This window comes from Onychomys torridus, chromosome X, assembly GCF_903995425.1.
Source record: "Onychomys torridus chromosome X, mOncTor1.1, whole genome shotgun sequence".
NCBI lineage: Eukaryota > Metazoa > Chordata > Mammalia > Rodentia > Cricetidae > Onychomys > Onychomys torridus.
The window spans coordinates 91,138,848-91,162,509 of record NC_050466.1 but is presented as its reverse complement, the minus strand read 5'-3'; the positions used below and the strand labels follow the sequence as shown (position 1 = coordinate 91,162,509).

Here is a 23,662-nt window from a genome sequence, read left to right as displayed (position 1 = left end):
TTTAAGTGATCCAACTATATACTGTTCATAAGAAAGATGCTTTAAACTCAAAGATACCCATAGGTTGAAAGTAAACAGATAGTGAAAGGTATATCATGTGTAAGTAACCAAAAGTACAGCTATAGTAATCAAATCATAAATGTATATGCAAAATAACAAGACAACCAAATACATGAAATTGAAACTAGAACTGAAGAAATAAACCACACAATAATAATAATTGAAAATATTTATACCCTACTTTCAATAATGTACTGAATAACTAGATAGAAGGTCAGCAAGAATAAATTTATGAGGAAAAAAAGGAAAAAAGCAACCAGGGCATTCTCTTCAAGAATGTATAGAGTATTTTCCAGTATATGACATTGTCCGGGCACAAAACTAGATTGAAAAGGCATACAAACATGCCTTGGAATTATCTGGAAAAGAACCAGGTATGGTGGCACACACTTTTAATCTCAGCATTTGGAGGCAGAGGCAGGCAGATCTCTGAGTTCTAGGCCAGCCTGGTCTGCAGAGTGAGTTCCTTCTAGGTTGGCCAGGGCTACAAAGTGAGACCCTGTCCAAAACAAACAAACAAACAAAAACAATGAAATAAAATGGAAAAGAATGAAATTAGAAATCGACAAAAGAAAGACATCGGAGGAATTCATTCACAAATATGTAGAAATTAAACACCACACTTCTGACTAATACATAGAGTGAATTGGGAAGTTGTATTTGTTAGGGTCCTCCAGAGAAAGAAGACACATGTATGCATATGTATGGATATATATTCCAGTCTGAGGACAGCAGACTATAGAGGAACAGTCAGAGGTGCTTAAAGAAGAAATCTCATGAAACGTAAAATAATTTGGGATTGAAGATAATATGTTAAAATTTATATAATACAGCACATGCACACATACATACAATTATGCATAAAGAATTTATGTATTATAGTGAAAGCAATAATTTGAGGGAAAGTTGTAGCTATAAATGCCTATTTAACAACAACAAAAAAGATGTATGGCAATTTGAAACCTAACCTTCCATCTTAAGAAAATAGAGGGCTCAGGTGCATCAAAACATAGACAAAGGAATGCCAACTAAACCCAAAGCAAGCAGAATAAAAGAAAAAAAAATTTGACAAAAAATAAATACAATAGGGGCTAGAGGGATGGCTCATTGGTTAAGAGTACTCGCTGCTTTTCCAGAGGACCCGGGATCAATTGCCAGTGCTGACATGGCAGCTCACAACCATCTAGATGTAACTCCAGTCCCAGGAGATCTGCAATGGTTGCTTGGTTTGTCATCCAAGAGAACCAGGTCCACATGTGGTATGCAGCCACACAGGTAGACCAAACATTCATACATAAAAATAAATAAATACAAAACAGAAAATATGGCAATAGTTTGTGACAAAGTCTCACTTTGTAGTCCTGGCTATCCTGGAACTTACTCTGTAGCCCAGGCTGGCCTCGAACTAACAGAGATCTGTCTGCCTCTGCCTCCTAAGTGCTGGGATTAAAGGTGTGTATCACCATGCATAGCTCCAGAAAAATACTTTTTAAAATAATGTATTTATTTTTATTTTATGTGCATTGGTGTTTTGCCTGCACGTATGTCTGTGTGAGGGTGTCGGGTCCCCTAGAACTGGAGTTACAGTTATGGGTGCTTGGAATTGGACCTGGGTCCTCTGGAAGAGCAGTCCGGCGCTCTTAACTGAACAGCCATCTCTCCAGCACCCAGAAAAATATTTAATTAATGAAGCCAAAAGTTAGTTCTTTGAAAATTTCATCAAAATTGACTGGTTTGAGTAAATTCACAAAGGAGAAAAGAATAAAAATGTCTCAAATTATGTGACTAGACCACAAAGATGCCCAGGAATTTGGTTAAACATTTCTGGTTGTGTCTGAAAGGCTTTTTCTGTAAGAGATTAGCTTTTGGGTCAGTAGGCTGAGTAAAGGAGATTGCCCTGTGCAGAGTAAGTAGACATTACCCAGTCCATTGAGGGACCGAACAGGAGAAAAGTGCAAAGGAAGAATTCTCTTTCTACACCTCTGCCTCTCCCTCTCTAGCCTGACTGCTCAGCTATGACCCTAGTCGTCTTCTTCTGCCCTCAGACTGCGTAATGCATGCATGTTTTTTCTTTTTCTGGAGAACCCTAACAAACAAAACTGCCCAACTCACTCTGAGTCCAGTATTACCCTGATACCAGACCCAGCTAAGAACAATGACACAAACCCCATACAGTATGAATGTAGCTTAATTTTAGAATACCTGCTTAGCATGCACATGCCCCCGCATTTGATGTCTAGCACCACAAAAGAAGAGAAGAAAAATTCAGATGGGTTGGGGATTTAGCTCAGTGGTAGAGCGCTTGCCCAGCAAGCACAAGGCCCTGGGTTCGATCCTCAGCTCAAAAAAAATTTTTTTTCAGAGCTGACCATGGTAGTACACAATTGAAATCCCAGTACTCTGGAAGTACACCTACATGTACACATGAACACACACCTATGTGCACACACATGATATACAATAGCAAATTTTCACTGTAAGCATGTATGTATTGCTAGTGGAAACCTAAAATATTGCTACCAGTTTAGAAAACAGTCTGGCAGCTTCTGAAAAGTTAAAGTTACCAAGTAACCTAGGAATTCTCTAAGGTATATAACCACAAATGTTCCCATGAAAACTATCTACAGATTTTCATAGCAGCATTATTTATAATAGCTTAAAACAAAAATAACCCCAAATGCCCATCAACTGATGTAAGAATAAACAAAAAGTATGTCTAGACATGCATGCACACACAGACACATCCCTTGGTATCCTCAGTAGATTGGTTCCAAGACCCTCAGAATACCAAAATCTTGGGATGTTTAAGTCACTTACATAAAGTGGCTCAGAAGTTACATATAGTCTTATGTACATCCTCCTGTATACTTTAAATAATATCTATTTTACAGTACCTAACAAAATGTAAGCACTATGCAAATAGTTATACTGTGTTTAATAGACAATAGTAACAAAACATGTAGTGCACATTTGTTTTTTTCTGAATATTTTCAATCAATTTTATTGAAACTGAAGGTGTGAAACTATAGGATGGATGGATGGATGGATGGATGGATGGATGGATGGATGGATGATGGATGGAAAGATCTGATGGATATCAAGAGGCAACTCTGTGTATGTGTGTGTGTGTGTGTGTGTGTGTGTGTGTGTGTGTGTGTGTGTGTGTGTAGATTTTATCTATTACTTGACTATTTCCTCTTTGAGCTCTTATGTGCACAAACATTCTCATAAGCATAATAAAGTACTGATACAACATAGGTAAACCTTAAAAACATACACCAAAAGGCATTTATATGAATTGTCCAGAATCTGCACATCCATAGAAACAAAAAGCAGATTCATGGTTGCCAGGAAATGGAAGACGGGGAAGTGGATGCCTAATGGGCATGGAGCTTTCTTCTGGAGTCATAAAAATGATCTAGAATTAGATACTAGTTGCACAGCCATGTAAATATACTTCTTGTAAACATATTAAATCACATACTGTAAAAGAGTGAATTACATTTCAAAGAAAAAGACAGAGGGACAGATTCGACTCATAGGCTGTTATTTGCTGACGATGGGTCTAAAACAATGGCTTTTGAATCACACAGACCAGATTGTAGTCTAATTTGCAACTTACAAGCTCTGTGGCCTTGGACAAGTTACTTAATAGCTTTAAGCCTCACTTCTTTATATAATGGGGCTATGTCCAGTACCTCCCTCTTATTGTGTGAGGATAAAGTTGAGTCAAATATAAACTCTATGAAGTTACTCTTATCTCCAAGGCCTTGGGCTGGATAGCTTTCAGAGCACAAGAATGAATAGAGGACCTAGCTCTGTCACTGATTCAGGATAACAAATAACAACAGCAGGCCTTTTTATACACACTTACTGTGTATCAGGTACTAGTCTAATTCTCTTTCAGAAATGTATCATATTCAACACATATAAACTGTTATCAGCCTCATTTTCCATATGAAAAACTGAAGCATAGAAAATATAAGTAACTTATTCCAAATCACATAAATAGCAAAAGGTAAACCCAAAATTAAAACCCGGGCAGTCAGGATCCAATTCTGTACAATAATTGTTGACTGTGAACCATCATCATCAAGTTTAAAATAAAATCAGGGATATTGGTCCCATTTTTCCTTTTGCTATTTAAGTGCACAACTCTGCTTCCCAGTACTTCATTGAGGGTGCACCCTAAGTCTCTAATGAAAATCAATCAATCCATCCATCCATCCATCCATCCATCCATCCATCCATCCACTCATGTATATTCATCAGCATGTATAAGATCCCCACCACGTTCTAGGCCCTGTGCTGAGATATAAAAGACACATTATATCCTCCAAGAGCTCCATCTATCAGGAAGTGAATTATAATCAACAATGTTTTACACTTAAGTAGAGACTGTGTGCAAGGGTGCAATGGAACATGAGAAGACCCCCAGGTGGCATGGACTTAGGAGGGGAGAAAGGCCTGTCATCACTCCCTGGAGGAAGCAGCAGCTGGGGATTTTAGCCATGTGAATTGCTGAGGTGGAAGAGGTCAGAATGAAATCAAGAAAGAGGTTAAAGTATGTATGCAGGTTAAAAGGATCAGAGTCCCTTAGCAAAATGCAGGGAGCATGGCTAAAAGCCTGGTTGCAGGAGACAGGGGATGCTCATAAAGGCCCAAGTGTCATGCAAGTTTGGTCCTGAACAACTAATTCTGCAGCACTCCCTATCCTCCTTACCCTACTTTATCTTCCACTGCAATACTTATCACCATCTGCCATATTTTACACCTGTTTGTAATTTACTGCATGGCTCCTCCCGCTAGAACAGTGGTTCTCCACCTGTGGGTCTCCACCACTTTGGGGGGTCACATATTAGGTATCCTGCATATCATATATTCACATTACAATTCATAACAGTAACAAAATTATAGTTATGAAGTAGCAGTGAAAATAATTTTATGGTTGGGGGTCAGCACAACATGAAGGATTGTATTTAAAGGGTTGCGGCATTAGGAAGGTTGAGAACTACTGATATAGAATATGAGCTCCCTGAGGGCTTTGCTCAGTACTGTATCCCTTATGCTTACCACAGGTATTCACTGGTCTTGCCAAGTTAAAGACACTCAATACATATACTTTAGTAAATGAATGAGTGAAATAAATGCACAAATTGATATACTAGGAACTCTCGGGAAGACAAGGACAATTAACAAACAGTACCCAATCTCTGGGAGCTTAACAGGCTAGCAAGAGACCTAGTACACGGACATGAACACCTATTCCATGCTCTCTCTCTTTCACTCCTTGTTGACTTTCTGACTTCTCTTCCAGAATGTTCGCACTGTCTTGTAACCATTCAAAATTCCCTATCACTTATACACATTTTTCTATGCCAGGCAGGGCTTCTGCTTTCCAAAAGTGTCTCATGTCCCAACGGACACCTCCCAATCAAGTCTCCCCAGGCAAAAATCCATTCTCAGAGGCTCCTGCATATGTTAGATGGTGATAACATGACCACATTAATTTTTGCCATGTGTGAATCCATGCCAGAGCAGTCTGTGATACATAATTTTTAGTTTTTATGATGGAAACTTTTAAGCATATATGAAGGAGAGGGAAAAAAGGACAATGAACCACCATATAGCCACCTCTTCCTGGTTTCAACAGTTATCAACATCCACCATTTTTATTCTGTCCTTCATTTTTTTCTGCAAGGACCAGTAAATATGAGCTTCTAGTAGATAAGGGATTAGGGTATGCTAGGAATTTAACCCATGGCCTTAAGAGTGCTAAACATGCACTCTACCACCAAGGTACATTCCCATCCCAATAGTGGCCTTTACTTAATATAATTACAATATCATTATCAAACAGAAGAATTAATAATATCATCACCTAATAGTGTCTGTCACATTTTATCCAATCATCTAGGAAAAAAATTTTAATATAGACTTGTTCAAATTGGAATATAAACAAGTCCAAAAAATTTTAGGTTCAAGGCTGGTTGGTAGAATTTCAGACCTCATGGAAAATGAGACTATTCATCTTGAAGCCTCTGTGAACATTCCAGATTATCTAACCCCAGGGGACAGCCACCCCTTGACCAGAGAAAACAGCCATTCAAGATCCACACTCCTGTTCAGATATATCCTCTATTGCCTAATAAGGAACACGGTGAGGAGAGAAAGGGGAGCCAGAGGAACACCATGCTTCCTGCCCACCCAACCTCAGTCCTGACCCCCAACTGGCTGACCTCAGACATCTCTGGTTTAGCTGTATAAAAATGAGTCATAATCACACACATTCCTGGGGGTTGCTTGCCATTACACCTAATTACACTACAGCACAATAATCATTATGCATATCATTAAGTATGTGTCAGATTGACTTTGTCATGAGTTTTATTTTATTTCAATACTAAACTGCTGTGGGAGGCCCAGCTTTCAGAACTTGTAGCTCCTGGTCCCTCTTGGGAAGCAGGAGACCAGCTGTTGGCCAGCCCACAGCTGAGCATCCCTTTCTGTACTTTTCAGTCCAGTAGCCTGCCATGTGGTTCAAAGGTGCTAGCCTGTCCTTACTCCCCAGGGACTGTACACCTAGGCTTGAGGTAGAGTGAGTCACACAGTCAGAAATGGCCAGAATAGCAAAAGCCTACAGATTTCACCAATACTACTTTTTCCCCCTATCCACAGGGATGTAAGTCAAGTTTATTGACTCGTCTCATGCCATATTTTCATTATTACTCCCATTTTGGAATGTGAAATTAGCTATCTGTCCAAAACTATTGTTAGCAGAGCCAGACAAAAAAATCCAAATTTGTAGATGATGAGCCAGGGCTGTAGGAGTCACAGCCCCATCAGGCTCCACCCACTAGGCATTCCTCTGTGGTAATGAATGCATTTGGATTTTTCAAACCTATTCTGTTGTGCTATTGGGCAACTTGGAAGAAGCAAGCACAGGAGAGTTGAGTTGAGGGCTGGAGTGGGGAGAAGTACTTTCCAGCTCACATTTGTTAACTTGGAAAACTAAGTTGAGGCCTGCACCAGGAAGCTATTCAAGGCTGTACCTCCTTGCATATTTTCTGGCCACTCTGTCAGAAAATTTTTCATTGCTTGCTGGCACCAAGCTAGTTACTAATCAGGTACACCCAGTGTTGAAGCAGGGATAATACAGCCAGAAGCATAATGGGACTTCCCCCTGGGTCTTGTGCAAACCCAGTGAATGAGTTCAGGCCATTTCTGTGTCCTGCTGTGTGCTAAGAGAACATCTTTGTGCCATGTGGTTCTGGCTCCTAAGAGCTGCACTCCTGGCCTGATGGGGGAAGAAGTACCAGTAAACAGTAAGACAGAGTGAACCAGAGGGCTGCCAAAGGCCTTGTGGGGGCCCAAAGAAGTAAATAGGGAATTATACCTTTGGAGACCCAGTGAAGACTTCAAAGAGGTTACATCTGAGCTGAGTCTTGAAAAATGAGTCGGAATGGTTTAGGTCGAGGAGGGAGGTCTGCGTATTCTTTGCAAAGGAGATGGAGAGCCAAAGAGTAGGAAGATATGACAAAGCATGAAGGAACCCAGGATCCTTTTACAGATGTAGAGTAAAAAGGTGGCCATTAATGTACCTAGTGGCTTTCATAGTTTAAAGTCAGACTTCAAGATGGACCATCACTGCTGTTTACTGGTTCTCTATGACCTTTGCTCCCTACCTTGCTTTTGTAACTGTCTGTTGCCTTTTTCTTAGTAAACTTAACTTCAAGAGCTGATTTAAAAGATGTCATTTCATTTTGGTCATCCTAAATTGTGTGACATCACACCGGCCCACTGAATGGCTTAGCTCTGTGCTATTTCAGTTTCTTAGAGTAGCAAAAGAACATTTCCCTCTTAGAGTCAAACACAAGAAAGCTTACCCAACTGTGGAAAAGAAAGACACAAAATCTCTACAGCCTCTGGACTCTGTGCTCGACTTTGGCTGTCTGTGTGTGTTGACCAAATGCTGTATTTGTTTAGCTGCTAACTGTCATCTTCATTTGAGGGACATTAAAACTCTGTTGGTTAGAGTGTGGCAAGGTGATGAATCATCCTTGTGTCGACTCTTAAATAAACCTAGGGGACAAGACTAAGTGTACCTTTGCTAATCAGTTGATGAGCAATGCTACAGAACCTTTAAGGGACCTGACAGCCAGACCTGCGTTAGAAGCTTCGTCATGGAAGCCAAAGTCCTTCACTTGGCTAACCCCTAGAGATTTTCTCCACGTTTCTTCCTTTGATCCCTAGAAACAACTCCCCCCCCCACCCGCGCCCCGGAGCTGAGGACTGAACCTAGAGCCTTACACTTGCTAGGCAAGCGCTGTACCACTGAGCTAAATCCCTAACCCAGAAACAACTCTTGAAGGATGATGGGGTAGAGATTCATGTCCCCATTTTATCAGTGAGGAGACTGAACCTTGAAGGATTGAATGATAGCAAGTGGCTCCCATGGTGGAAACCAAACTCTTGGTGACAGTGCTGAGGAGCCTTCCTTCAGTGGGTGGGCCAGGGCAGTACCCACACCTTTAAAGGACAGCCAGCTGCATGAAGGCAACATCTGTGGACCGGATTCTGTGTGCTCTCACAGAGAGCTCTCCTGAAGCACTACCTCCAGATGTTTGCCATGTTTATCCCTAACTAATGCAGCAAGGAGATAAAGAGTGATAGAGCACAGCCTTGGCAAGCAAATTCCCCTCTAAGACACAAGCCACTCACTCCCTTCTCACCAGCATGATCAAGTTCAACCTATATAAATCTATTTTAGTGTGTTTTAATTGCTTGTAAACTGAGTGTTTCCTGGATATGCCACTGACCATGAATAATTAGAGTCATTTCAATGGCTGGGTTTTGGAAAGTGAATGGGCAAGCAGACAAAAAGGGCTGCTCAGAAGTGAGAGTCATTTCTTAGAGCCTGAGTGGGAGCATTTGTCTCAGCCTTCTCCGGTTTTGTTTTGTTTTTGTCATGATGTCACTAGAGCCGCCTGTTTTTCAGCCACTCTGGCTGCCCTTCATTTTTTATGCATCTCTCATGTTAAGTAATGCCAGCTGTTGAAAACAACCAGGCCCAACTGGCCACATGTCAGAGTCATTCATTTCCCCAGCAAAACTGTATGGAGTACCTACTGGCCAGGCTAGTACAGATGTCAGGAATGCAAAAAAAAAAAAAAAAAAAAGCTAGGGCCCAGTCCCCACTGTTGGGAGGACACTGTCTAGTAAAGGAAAAAGATACATAAAGAATATACACTGTTGCACTTCAATGTGATAAGTGTAGAACACTGCCAATGAGCTTTGAGATGATGGGAGGAACTTGGTCTTGGGACCTGGAACCATGCAGCAGAGCTAACCTTCAGCAAGGGCTTGGGGGAGACTGTGGAATTGATAAAAGATAAGAGTGGGAGAGACACTACAGCTCAATGGGTCCACAGAGAAAGGGCCTCAGACCAGCCTTGGTATACGATAAGGCTGGTAAAGTCCATTGGCTGGAACAGACTCAAGGCCTTTGTGTATCTTGCTTTTGCATTAGACTTGGCCTTGAAGTCAGTGGTGGAGCCTATGATAGCTCTTAGGCAAGAGGAATGACATGATGAGATCTGAATCTCTGACAGAAAACTCCAAGCTTGTAGAAAAATAAGTTAGAGGCTGACTCCAAGTGCATGGCTCTATTTGGCTTCATTTTCCCCATGGCCTAAAGGAGCCCTTTGCCTGTACCTCTGTGGTGACACTCTTAGTTCACAGCAATTGATCCTCTGCAGAACGGGCTCTCCATTCACTTGTGAGGGCAGGACCGGAGTCTCATTCATCTATTCAAGGCCGTGTCTGGTATACAGGCATGCTTAGGAATCATACCTAGCATGTGAATGAGTAAGCAAATGAATCAGTAGGTCCTAGAAAGTGCAAACCCAATTTATACTGAAACAACCTATCTGATGGATATGTCAGTGAGAAATCCCACTTATGATGGAGTGTCTGGTCCATCTATGTATGGCTTTGCCCTCTTTCTGCCATACCAGTCCATCTGTCAGCAGTTAGCACATAAAGAACATGTGCTATTTGTAGAAGAAAGTTGCCCAGAGGTCTGTGCTGGTACTGATTTTGACCCAATCTTCTGTCTTCCTCTATAATGATTTTTTTTTTGAGATGGGATCTTACTTTGTAGCCCAGGCTGACACTGAATCCATGATCCACTCACTATTTTCCTGCTGTAGCCTACTGGGTCTATAAATTAATTTTTGGTGGCACGTTGACTATATCTCCATTGTCATTATTCTATTTCTTCTGCCTTTCTTACCATCTCTATCTTCTATTTAGACCTTACTCATCCTTTAAGACAGCTCTGTTGCTTCCCATCTCCTCATGAAGCCTTACCTATTGTCCAGTCCTCATCCTCACAATCTCCAATTCCCACTTCAGAATTCCCATCATCCTAGACAGGCAAGTGCCCTCTGCCATTCCCTTAGTGTAAGTATTCCCGCCAGTGTCTGCATTCCCTACTAGATGGTAAGCCCTTCAAGGCCTTCACCATTATGTCCTGGCACCTAGCACACTGCATCTGCCAGGAGATAAGCATCCAGTGTTTTCTTTTTCTTTTCTTTTCTTTTTGAGACAGGGTTTCTCTGTAGCTTTGGAGGCTGTCCTGGACTAGCTCTGTAGACCAGGCTGGCCTCGAACTCACAGAGATCCACCTGCCTCTGCCTCCCGAGTGCTGGGATTACAGGCGTGCACCACCACTGCCCTGCTTCTTTGCTTTTATTTATTTATTTATTATATATACAGGAGAGGGTGCCAGATCTCATTGCAGATGGTTGTGAGCCACCATGTGAGTGCTGGGAGTTGAACTCAGGACCTCTGGAAGAGCAGTCAGTGCTCTTAACCTCTGAGCCATCTCTCCAGCCCCAAGCATCCAGTGTTTTCATAGTCTACAAAGTACCTCAGGAGAGAATGGCAGTCCTGGTAGTGCCCCAGGCTCATTCTATCTCTTTGCACGTAGTTAGACAGAAAGGATTTATTTCATTTGTTTTTTGAAAAAAAAAAATCTTTGCTCATCAAACAATGAGAACATCACAGTGAGGGATAGCTTTTAAGCCAGAGTATTGAAAGTATTTTGAAAGCAGAAAACCTACTGTATCTAAACAAAGCATAAGGACACTAACCTGGTCAGGGTCATAAATTCAAATCTTTGCTAAGGGGCCTGTTGTATGGTGGGCCTCATCCATGGTGCTGAGTGTACACAGAAAGGTGAACATTCTCTACAAAGGTAGTTAAAGTGGATTAGGTCTACTTGGGACACATTAGGCTTTGAAAGCCAAGAATTCAAGTTTTCCAGGTGGAAACATTCCACAGATGATTTTAAGTGCAAGTCAGAGAAGGGGCAAATGTCATCGGGGCCCCTGCAGAGACTTAATCAAAATGGCAGCAGAAAAGTCTGCTCTCGCAGAGAGAGAGAGAGAGGCTGAGGGTATGACATAGAATTGCACTTCAGACACAGATGAAGGAAGAGGTCCTGAGAAGGATGGGAGAAACAATGATGAACAGTGATGGAGAGGATATAAAGCAGAGGGGAGCCTGACAAGTGGTGATAGGAGATCAAAGATGATGAATGGTAACTGAAAAGAAATGTTACATTGGACCTTTAGGATAGCACTATTGGTCCTGGATTTCTTCCTGCACCCTGCCCCACCCTTGGCACAAGAATTAGAGACCATGCTCAGGAAAGCACTTTACCACTGAGCCATATTACCAGTCCTTTTTAACTTGATTTTGAAATAGGATTTCACTAAGTAGCCCAGGCTGGCCTGGAACTCATTCTATAGCCCAGGAAAATCCTGAGCTTGCAATTCTCTTGCCTCAGCATCCTGAGATTATAAGCATGCCCTACCAGGCCTGGCTAACCCTCAGTCTACTAATACAATAATAGCAAATATAGACAGGACCAAGTGACTTAAGTCCCACCCTCCTCACCATACAGCCACCTTTGTACACTGAAAATTGAGTATGGCACATTTTCCTTCTGAACCCAGACCTAGCTTCAGAATCTTCCTTAACACAGTGGGACCCCAGGAGCTACTACCAATTAATGAGAGCTGCCACTTAACTGAACTTTCTCAGAGTATGGGGAAGATGCAGAACTTCAATGTGATGAAGTGTCTAAGAAATGAAGGGACCAAGGCATTGAGGAAAACAGATCAGATAGCTTAGGGATGCAGAAAGGGCGGTTGCTTGGCATAGTATAAAGATCCAACCAAGGTAACGGTTACCTATCCTCAAGCAGAATAAGTTTCCAAAGTCATTTTAGTACTTGTCCAGCAAACAAACCAGATAAAATAATACCCCTATGTATTCCCATCTTTTATCCCATCCTGGGCCAAAGGAAAGCTGAATGTAAAAAAAAAAAAAAAAAAAAAGGAAGGAAGGAAGAAGGAAGGAAGGAAGGAAGGAAGGAAGGAAGGAAGGAAGGAAGGAAGAAAAAAAGCTTCATGTATCGGCTTGTTTCCAAACTATTCATTTGATCAGCAGAGCCATATGCTATAACTAGAGTTGGCCTGACATGTGTTTATGAAGGAGGAATTCTCTCTAATAGTGGAAACTTAAGGATCCACAGTGATGTGGGGAAGGTATTAGTCTTGGCCAGGGCTCTTTCCCCAAAACCACACCCTGAAGGAAAATTTTGGCTTTCAGGGAAAACCCTAGAGAAGTGGAAAGCGCTACCTTTGTCTCTTCTGCCTCCTCCTCTCAGGTGCTGGGCATTTCCTATAAGGCGGGCTCTGTTCACCCTTTAGATGAACTAACTCGTTTTCTGCCTCCTTATCCTCCTTTCTTCCCACCAGTTCCTATTTCTCATTCCTCCTGTCCGTTTTTCTTAGTCACTCTCACTTGATCCTTCTCTTGACCTTACTGCCCCTCTTTCTGACTTCAGAGCTCCTGGAGACAAGCTGAGCTCTTCTTTGGTCATAATGGACACTTGTACAGAAATTGATTTTACTCACTGTCCATTCCGTTCAGAGTTCTAGTTCTTTGTGTAGTTGATAAGGCCTAAGAAGAAGGAAGAATATCTAGCACTAGATATTACTCTAAGACAGGTGCTGTCCCAGGTACTTTCTGTGAATCACCTCATTTCTATTGTTGCTGGGTTCTCTTATGTTCCCCACTTTACAATCAAGAGAGCCAAGAGATGGAATAGGTGAAGAACTTTTCTAAGTTGCACAGCTGAGGTTAAAGGTTCATCACACATGACTCCAGAGGTTCCTGTCTTTAGCTAATTCATGGCTTAGGGAAAAACCTACTGGGATGAAAGTCTGAAGCCATGGGTTCAAGATCGCAGCTGTGATGATGTTAATAGTATTATCATTAGGATCATGAGCAAGCCCCCTAACTGGTCCAGTGCCCCACACAATGAACCAATACATTTATTACCAATATATTTATTATATTTTTTACATTTATTCCCTTTTTCTCCTATTATTATATAATCCTCTAGATTTACATCTTGAGAACTGTCACTGGACTTTATTTCTTGTTTTCATTTACTCCAGCTTTTCTAGGGGTCAGGAATAACACCCAGCACCTAACAGAATGCATGTTTATATGTCTATACACAATGCTGTGCACTGGCTAGTTCAGGAACCTCACTAGATAGGCTAATTACACAAACAGGCTATGGATGTGTGCACAAGTCACTTCTAAGTTCATTGGCTAATGAAATAAAGCTTGCTAATATTGAGCATATTCTCTGAGTAAATGTAACTGTTGCTCAAGTATGATAATGCTTCTGAGTTTACCTGATTATTTTGCTTAATAAACTCTTTCAATACCTAAAGTTTTAAAAATTACAATAAAAAAGAAAAAATACCTAAACCATCTAAATAAGGGCTCAGTGATAGAGGCATGTTTTTGATGTGCATGGTCCTGGGTTCTATCCTTTTTGTTTGTTTGTTTTTGTTTTCGAGACAGGATTTCTCTGTGTAGCTTTGCGCCTTTCCTGAATCTCACTCGGTAGACCAGGCTGGCCTCGAACTCACAAAGATCCACCTGCCTCTGCCTCCCGAGTGCTGGGATTAAAGGCGTGCGCCACCACCACCCGGCTGGGTTCTATCCTTAGCACTATAAGAAAAAATACTGAAATAAGAAACTGTTTCCATAACCTGTTCACTCGCTCCATCATTCATTCATTCATTCAAAGGCACAGTTTTTGGGTATAAGCCTCACTCTTCCGCAGTCCATGCTTACTGGCTCTGGCCAACACGTACAGTGAGGAAGGCCAGTGAGATGTGCCTGAAGTTGAGATGGGAACCAGGTTTGTATTCTAGCAACTAACACTCTGCCTTTTCTTCCATCCTCATGTCCACCTAACATCTTCTCTCCAATAGCACATATCACCTTGACCTCTGGGTCATGCTCTGGATAGTCCTACCTTCCATCCTCTGCCTGCTAGCAATTGCCTTTGATGTTCTGCTTCCTGCTGGTTCAATCTAGCAACTAATGGAGTTATTATTTTTGTTTGTTTGTGTTGTAAAGCCATGGCAATAAAATTTACTCTCAATAATACCACTGCAATTTTATGTCCTTAAAACGTACCATCAATGACATATGTAATAACCGACTTTCCTGTAAACAGAAATGTTTTTCTGGGAAAAAGTGGGCTTTTTTGTCTCTATCATGGTTGGACCTAGGTTCTTTGATGGAGTAATTGAAGATATAGGAAAGTTTGAGATGCATCATATGAAACCATGTTAGAGTTCAAAGTGCTAGTATTATGTTATTCTGGTTATGATGAGTTCTGCTTACAAGGTAATGCAGGACAAGAAGTGCTCTTCCTGACCAGGGCCCAGGTTACAGTCAGAGGCACAATGTTCCCAAATGGAGGGAGACAGAGAAAAGCCTCAGGTCTCTAAGGAAGATTGGCACTAACCTTGGACTTGTCTTGATCAAATTAAAGATAATTTTTAGAAAAAGGTGGAATCTGAGTTAACAATTAGAAGTTTAAGTGTCACTCAGACGATTCCAGGAAGAGGGCTAAACAGAAGCAGTACCATTTTATCTCCAACTGGCTGAGAGATGAGGAGGCTGCTCTGGCCCAGGGATGAGTTGCCAGCATAAGAAGCTGGAGCCCAAGCATCTTCTTTACTGCTTCTCATCTGAGATTATAAGAGGCTTCTGTTCACTGCACCCTTTCTGTCTGCTAGCTTTTCTGTCCTACTGTTCATGACTCTTCTTCTCCCCCAAATAGCCCTCTAAATATCAACCTTCTTCCGACTGTGTACCTTGGTCCTCTGTCATGACTTCACGGTCACATACTGCTGTCACATCTCTAGCCACCTGCCAGACATCATGACCCAGATGATGCCCCATTGTCAAGTCAAACTCAACTGACACCAAGCCTGTCTTCCCTTGGCCAGTCCTGCACTGTCTACTAATTTACCTCAGTGACTCAGTTTCTTTCCATCAGTGTCACTGAGGTTTGCCCACTCAGCCTGACTCAAAATCCAGGAGTCAGCTCCACTCCTTGCTGAACTCCATTCCTCCTCAGCCAACAAACTGCCAACTCCTGCTGTTTCCCTTTACGGTATCCTTTCCACTCCACCCCACAGCAACTGTGTGGTTCAAGTCTCCATTGCCTCTCCCCAGATACCACGTGTTCCCCTCCACACTAGTCACTAGCCTTTCTGCGCTTGAGCCTGCCCCAGTGCCGTGCACAGAAAGGTCTGTCTCCTCCACCTGAAGTCAAGGCTCTCTTTTCCCAACACTGGTGAGCTCATGGGCCCTTGGTAGTACCCCCACACATCTTGATTCCATTTAACTAAACCCCACAACATATACCCCACCACTGCCTATCTGCCATCACCCCCATCCTTCAAGACCCCAATTTTCCCACTGGATGTAAACCACTGTGAAATCTCAAATCACACTTTATTTTATTCATGCAGCAAATATGAATTGAACACCTGTTTTCTGGGCCTTGTGCTAAGAGGCATGGACAATATAAAGATGCATAAAACAGTACTTTCCCCCTGTGATTCTTGTGTCTAATGGGCCACAAAACCAGATATAACAAATCTGAATGTCTCCCAGGCTGTTCTTGCCTCCATATTGTAGGCCCTTTCCCTAATTCTGTAAATACACTCAAGATGCTCCCATCTTAAATTACCTCCCCCAAGCCCCATACCAGGTCAGACTCCTTTAAAATAAACAAAGTCATCTTAATTTTCCTCTCCACTTCCTCCTGTCCAAATCAGTACCCTTCTCTGAGCAAGCCTCTGTCCACACCCTCCTTCCTGTGGACACATAAGGAAGATAATTTCAGCCCTCATCTCATTTGAACTCTCTGGGAGTAGCTAGAGAGATGATTCATCAGTTAAGAAAACTTGCTGCTCTCGCAGAAGGACCCAGGTTCAATTTCAAGCACCCTTACAAGGTGGCTCACAACCATCTATAACTCCAGTTCCAGGGGATCCAATGCCCTCATCTGGCCTCCAAGGACACTAGTCACACAGGTGGTGGGTGCACATGCACACATGCAGGCAAAACACTCATGCACATGAAATAAAAATAAACTCTTCTCACACTCTCTTTGAGAGTTTCCATTCCCTCTGTCCACCACAAAGTATTTTGGCTTGCCATGACTTTTTTCCTTGCCTCTCTTCCCCATTCGTTGCAGGCCCTCCACCCTGCTGGCCTAGGCCATCTTCTCTGCTTCCTCAGCTTTGTTGTCCCTGTTAATTCCCAAATCTATAACACATGTGGTGTCAGAGGTCTAGCCCCCCCCCCCTTACACTGAGCCTACTCTCTCACATAGACCACTGTCACTGGGATCCTGACCCTGCATGTGCTCCCCACTAGAATCACCCCTCACTGCCCCCAAACCTTCTTCTGGGTCCACAGACTGGATCCTCTTACTGTTCATCCCTCAAGGCCAGACATCTTTTACTCCCCTCTTTTCCTTATTCCCCACATCCAAGTTACTGTTTTATCCTGTTGATGCTATCTTTGACGTTTTTCCTTCTCCATTCCTCCCAGAACTGTCCCTGTCCTGATTCTATGAGCAACCCCTAGGGCTGTAGCACCAGCTTCCTAACTGGTGACCCTACTCGAATTCATTCCTCAAATTCCAATAGTCTCCTCATGGGAGCCAGTGAGCCCTTCGTACACAAAGATATCCCATTCACTTCCTGTATCTCCTCCAAGCTTCTATCCATTATCCCGCAAGTATTTATTTACCACCTATGAAGTGCAAGTATTGTTTTGAGAATTGGCAATATGGCAGAGGATAAAACAATGCTAGTCTGAGGTAAAGGCATGACTTGGCAGGGCCTACCATGAAGTTCTTGCTTGCCTCCTGGTCTGCTGGCCACACAGAGAATTATACCTAATTTGGTACTCTTATGCTTCAGGCTCCCTGTCTTTGCTTGGGCTCTGCTGGGACCACCTCCTCCCCACCTCTGTCCTGCTTGGCCAGACCCCCTACATTCAGTTCCTCTGGTATACTTTACAGAAGTGATCTCCAGGCTAATGTAGTCCCAAATCTTAGCTTTGTGCATATCTGTGCTTCAGATCTCATCTGAAAATGGAAACAATGATACACAGCATCTAAGTTGGGTGTGAAAATTAAGTTCAGTCCATAAAAAATGCTTAGATACTTTAGGTGCATGCCAAATAGTAAGCCTGTAATAAACATTAACTGTCGTTACTTTTATTTGAGCATTGTTATTGTTATATTATTATTGTACCACTCGTCTCACTGTTCTGCAATTATCTCCCCTATTAAGCAAACCTTATTGTCTTTGTACCCTAGTGACTAACCTAGTCCAGCACATAGTAGGGAGTTCCGAAGTGCTGAGGGAAAGACAGTAAGATCAGCTGATTTGGGTCTGTGGCTTGTGTTTCCTGGAGGAAGAACAGCCTCAAAGGCTTCCACTGCTATCTTTTAACCAAGTATCTAATTGTGTGCTGTTTTCATTGTGTGCACAAGAGCTGCAAAGGATTGAGCAAGAATGGAGAATTAAGTTGGGTTGAACTGAACTGGGGACAAACTATTTACATTCCTTTATTCATTGACTCGTGGGGTCAAGACTCAGACCCTGCAATGACTACCCTAAAGCAGCCATTACCTTCAACCCCCCAGCCCTTTGCCCCACTGCATACCTTCTGTTTTCCCTGGCTCCACACTACCTTGTTCCCCTCAAAACTATTTCAACTCAAGCCCAGGAAGCAAAAGGAGTGCTGTAGGAAAAGGGGAAGGGGTGGAGAGGGGTTAGCACCTCTCTTCTTCCTTTGCTGAGATCAAAGCCAGTATGTTCCCTTGAAGGTCGGCTTGCCCCTTTCATCTCCTGCCCCACCTGCCTGGATGGGACTGCAGTGTGCCCATTTCCTTTTCTCCTGGAGCTGGAGGGCAGTTCCAGGGTGGGGCCATGAGCTATTTCTAGTGCTAGTCAAATCCCTCCACCTCAACATCTTTTCTGTGTACCATGATCATGTTTCCTCTCCACCTCAATAATCAGTAGTAACAAGTCACAAGAAACTATGAGAGAAGTCAGTTTCTCGGCTGGTCCTGGGCTAACCCAATGGCTGAAGCAAGTGGCAAAGCCAGAAGGCTTGGTCTGGAAAAAGGAACAGGCTCTCCCTTCTACATCTCAGCCCTGAGCACTTCGCCCCACATTCCTCAGAGTATAGAGGGGACAGGGTTAAGCAAGAGCCTTTTGCCCCCAGGAGCGAAGAATTTGCATTTATCAGAGTCCTTCTATATCCCAGGCTCCAGGTTGGGTCCTTTGATAGATACTATCTCCTAACAACCCAAACAGGTCAGCATTTATCATCCCTAGGGTGCAAATGATGAAACAGAGATTAACAAGCTCACCCCAGGCACACAGCTAAATCCAGGTGCCAAATTCCAGCTGTCCCTGACCCCAACACCAGTGCTCTTTCCACCTTGTCACGTTGCTTCCAAAGCCCAGGAAAGCTGTTTGTGCTGAGGTGACTCTGAATTATTCCCCACAATTAACCAGACACCTAGCTAAACCACTGGCAAATGAACTTAATTCAATGTACATTGAAGGGAAAACTGACGAGTTTGACTCTATGGGCTATGCAATGAGAACATGACCGAGTCTGTAGTTTAGCAGAGAGGATATAACAAGTGCGAACTAGGAGCACAGGAACAGGGCCTTTAAATACAGCCTACTGTTTCACTTGGCCTTACCCAAGCAAAGCCTCCAAGACTGGAAGCACCCAGCTGCCATGCATAACTGCCTTCCAACTCAGGGACTCTCTTAAACCGTCTGCGTCACCCCCAGGCCAAGAATAGTGAAACTCAGCAGGACCCAAGAAAAGGAGGATCTGACTGACAGAGGTAGAAAGAAGTTTGGGGACCCAGGCTGGGTTGTTACCTGCAGTCAGTCTGCTTCAGCAAGGAAAGTCTTTTGATGACTTTGTCCAATGTGCGGCTCAATCAGTTAAAGCCAGGTGCAAATGAAGCCAGGATAAGAGGCTTAATCCTAGGAGAGCTGTTTTGTCACATGGCAGGCAGTTCTGGCCCCAGCTGACCAAGTGGTTAGCAGCCTTGTGCTCTTTGCCAAAGGGGACTAAAGTAGGAAAGTATGGACAGTCACGTAGTAGGTGTTCAAGTGAGAACATGCTGTTCGAAACCCTTGGCTCCAGTTTACAGCATGCCTTGCTGACCAAGGATCCACAGTGTCAGCTTTGCACGTGGAGACAGCAGTAACTCCTTTATATCTCGGCTAGGCACCCCGCCTCATATTTTTATAGTACTGTGATGCCAAGTCTCCTCCAAGAGCTGCTTTGATGCAGCTGCCTGTACTCTGTGGCTCGAAGCCTGTCTTTCCATTCCCATGAGATGAGCACATCACTTGACACTTCTCAGGAGAAGAGGCCACCACACCTGTTTGAAGCCTTCTCTTCTACAACTTGAACTGAGGGGCCCTCCTTGGCTAAAAATAAATGCTTCTCAAGTTTCTTCAGCCATGATGGGAGGGGTAGTTTCTGGATGTGTCCCCCACCCCCACCCCAGGTAACCCTGTTTTCCTGTTTCATATAGGGATTTGATAAAGACAATCTCTACTCAAGGCAGCTTCCATCTCCATAATTTGGGGTGGTAGGAATCACAGGGAATCACAGAGTAATATCTGTGGTGAGGACTGAGTGGCTGTCCATTTCTGGGTTGGCTCACATACATGGCATGGGAAGCATTGGCACGATCTTGGGAATTTTCCTTTCAATTAAATGTGTAGGATATTCTTTTATGGTATGCAAAAGCTATCTCCCTGTGAAATTAATCTCATTGATTCCACAAAGACACTGTTAGAATCTCGAGATTGTTCCACAACATCTCCCACAGTGCCAGATGTACAGTCAGACTCCTAACAAGGATAATGTAAATGACAGTAGCAGTCACTTTGGGTTCTTTGAGTGGCATCAAAGTCACGACATAGCAAGATCCCTGTTTTCATGCCTGCTATACTGTTTGAGGCTTTGTTTTATTTTGTTTTCAGGGAATTTGGATTCACTGGTTTACTTACAACCTAACAATGTCACTATTGAAACACATTGTGTTAAGGACCATATGCTCCCTCTCCAGAGAGTGCACACAAATACTATTTCTGTTTAAAAAAACAGAAATCATAGCTTTGCATATTTCCCATTCAAAGACTGATCCCATTTGAATGATTCCCTTTGTCACAGAGTGTTTTTCCCCAAGTGGGCCCTAAAAGAAGCTAAATGAGATATTATGACTTAACCAAAGGTCACAAGGAGTCATCTAGTGGGCTAGAAATAGAATCCACAAGTCTTTATTTTGATTCCTTGAATTTAAAAACATAAATTTCACTATGGAGAAAGAAAAACTTAGTTGTCTTAGTAGACTCATTCGCCATTCCTAGAGCAGGGAACCCAAGGCAGCGAAAGCTAATGGGCTGTGAGGCCAAGAGATTACTAAAAACCCAGGGACTGCCTGCCTTCAGAGAGCTCCTATCCAGTAGAGAGAAGAGAGAATAGTCACTGCTGGAAAGTATCTATCCAGTGCCTATGAATACCTAGAGGACCCTCCATGCAGCTGCCACTATGGTCTGCATATGACATGCAAGCAGGCACTGTCTTTCTGAATGGGGGCCGTAAGAGAAGCACCAGCAGAATGCTGTAGAGCTTGGCAGAGAACGAAGGACAGCTTTGTGAAGGAGGTGACATTTGAGCTGTGCCTGGAAGACGAGGAGGTTTTTCCACAGGCAGCATGAATAGGGAGTGCAGGAAAGCAGTCAGTTCTAAGTAAGAACAAAGCCTGGAGAGAGTTCAGTGAGTTAACATGCTAGAGTACAGGGAGCATGAAGAGCTATGGTCGGAGCAAAAAAGCTGAAACCCAAGCAGAGGGACCCTTGACATCAAGCTCCCAAATTTCACAGTGGCTGTCACTGAAGGTCTGAGTGAGTGAGCATAGTGATGCATAGTGTGGCAGAGCTTCCTGCCACATCATACCACTCTGCCCTTGAAGGCTGCTCTGGCCTTGTCAGGAATGGTGGGTTTCTTTCGACTGTCCTGTTTGTATGTGGTTTGGTTTGGAAGTTTTATGTGGTTTTGTTTGTTTTTTGGCCTTTCTCTTTTCCTTACAGTTTTTCACAGCATATGGTCCTGATTACGTGCTGGAAATCACGCCAAGCTGCCGGCCAGACCGCAATGAGCCCCAGCGAATCCAGCAAATCCTCAACTACATCAAAGGTGAGCGCCACCCTCCAGTCCTGCCCTCCTTATTCCACCCAGTGTGTGGTGGCCTGCTGCTGGGGGCTTCCTCAAATCCCGTTTGTCTTCTGGCAGCTAATCATTGCACTGACTTGGAAAGGAAACCTCTTTTTGGCCTGACATCTCGTAGCCGACATTCTACACAAACCACTCTGGTAGAGATTGTCACTTGGCTGGCTAATGTCACCTTCGGAAGAACAAAAGGTTCAGCTTTAAGGCACTTCCAAGGGGAAATCACTTCTAAAATATTCTGAGAGCCTTTTTCTTTGAAAAGGCCAGCAGTAAAACCATCTTTAAGGGCTAGGGTTATGTGGCCCAGTGGTAGAGCATTTGCCTACCACTCCATCTCCAACACTGAAAAAGCAAAGCAAAACAGAAAAACTAAGTTTTGGGAAGTTCAAGTGAACTTAGACTTGAGGGGTTGGGATAGGGAAGGAATCTCCCCCCCCCCAGACATTCTCTTGCAGCATGGTTTAAGAGCACTGCAAGTCTATGGAAGTCCAGGGGTTAATCTGAGATTCTGATGTTCTTAAAAGGGGTTCCAGCATTCCTATTGGAACCCAGGAGGAAAGCTACTGCCCTCTCCCCTTCCCCCAAGTTATTCTGTCCCCAGGACAGAGAGGAATGGTAGCCATGGCTCTACAGACTACTAGGTCTTTGGGGGTCCTTCCCTCAAGCTTTGGGGGTCCTTCCCTCAAGCTTTCCATTGGAGGGGGACTTGCTTCTCATCTATCATTTGTTTTAAGTATTTAGAGCAATCATTTTCCTGGAGAGAGAGAGAGAGAGAGAGAGAGAGAGAGAGAGAGAGAGAGAGAGAGAGAGAGAATGTGTTTGGATCCTATTTGCAGAGTTAAGAAGCCAAAGATATCATATTGCCTGTCCCAAAGAGTGAAATTCTCTTGTTTATTCATAAAATGACAAAGATGGTACCAGATCTCCCACTTTTGACTCCTCCCTGGGGTGTAATCCTGTCTGAGAAGAGGCCTGCTCCAAGCTAGGGTTCGTCTAAGGGAATGTGCAGTATTATGAGGGTCTCTGCTGAAGGCTAGGTTCACTAGCAGATGCACTTGATGACAACTGCAAAGCCGGTGGTAAGGACTAGATTTCCTGGGCTCCTTTGACCTGAGAAAATATTCTTATGCTAATGAACCTTAGACTCTCACACTTACACTCACAGCTCATTGCCCCTTGTAAAGTCCTGTAACCCAACCTTCTTCTGCCTCTAATGTTTCAAATCACCTTCCTCTGATCTCCCAATGGCTACCAATTCTACAAGTCCTCACTGTCTTTCAAATCTTCCTCCCTCCTCTAGTCTTTTTAAGACCTCTAAATTCCTTCTATTGCTGGTTCTTCTCACTGTGCTCCAATCTGGATGGAGACTGGAGATCTGCACCCTTCACCCTGGCTTCCCTCTGCTCTCTGATCCAAGAAACAGTCCCCATTTCTCTTGAGATTGAAGCTGAACCAGTTTCTCTTGTCACTCTTTCTCCTCCCTTACCATTTCCCCATTCAGGGTCCAAATTCTGGGAACACCCAAACAAAGCACACACACCTCTACAGTACCCTGCTCCTAGCTCGTGTGTGTGTGTGTGTGTGTGTGTGTATGTGTGTGTGTGTGTGTGTGTGTGTGTGTGTGTGTGTGTGTGTGCGCCCGTGTGCCCTTGCCTCCCTGCACACATTCCCAGGTACCTCACTCCAGACAGCAGTGCCATTTGCTGTTGGGGGGATGAAATGGTAACGCAGAGGGAAATCAACTAGAAAAGAAGACACCTGAGTGAGGAGTGAGTGGGTGAGGGTGGCTCAAGATGAAAAGCGATGCTGAGGGTTAGTTAAAACAAAACTAGTTCACCCCAGAGGACAT

General features: G+C 43.4%; 1 protein-coding gene across 2 annotated transcripts in view; it reads left to right on the top strand.

Annotated features, from left to right (window-relative positions):
* Hdac8 (histone deacetylase 8) overlaps positions 1–23,662 on the top strand; it is a 219,949-nt gene that overhangs the window by 173,751 nt on the left and 22,536 nt on the right. For both annotated transcript variants that reach the window (XM_036175202.1, XM_036175201.1), the window contains one exon: positions 21,675–21,780. In XM_036175202.1, coding sequence (XP_036031095.1) covers positions 21,675–21,780 — 106 coding nt within the window. The remainder of the gene's footprint in view (positions 1–21,674; positions 21,781–23,662) is intronic.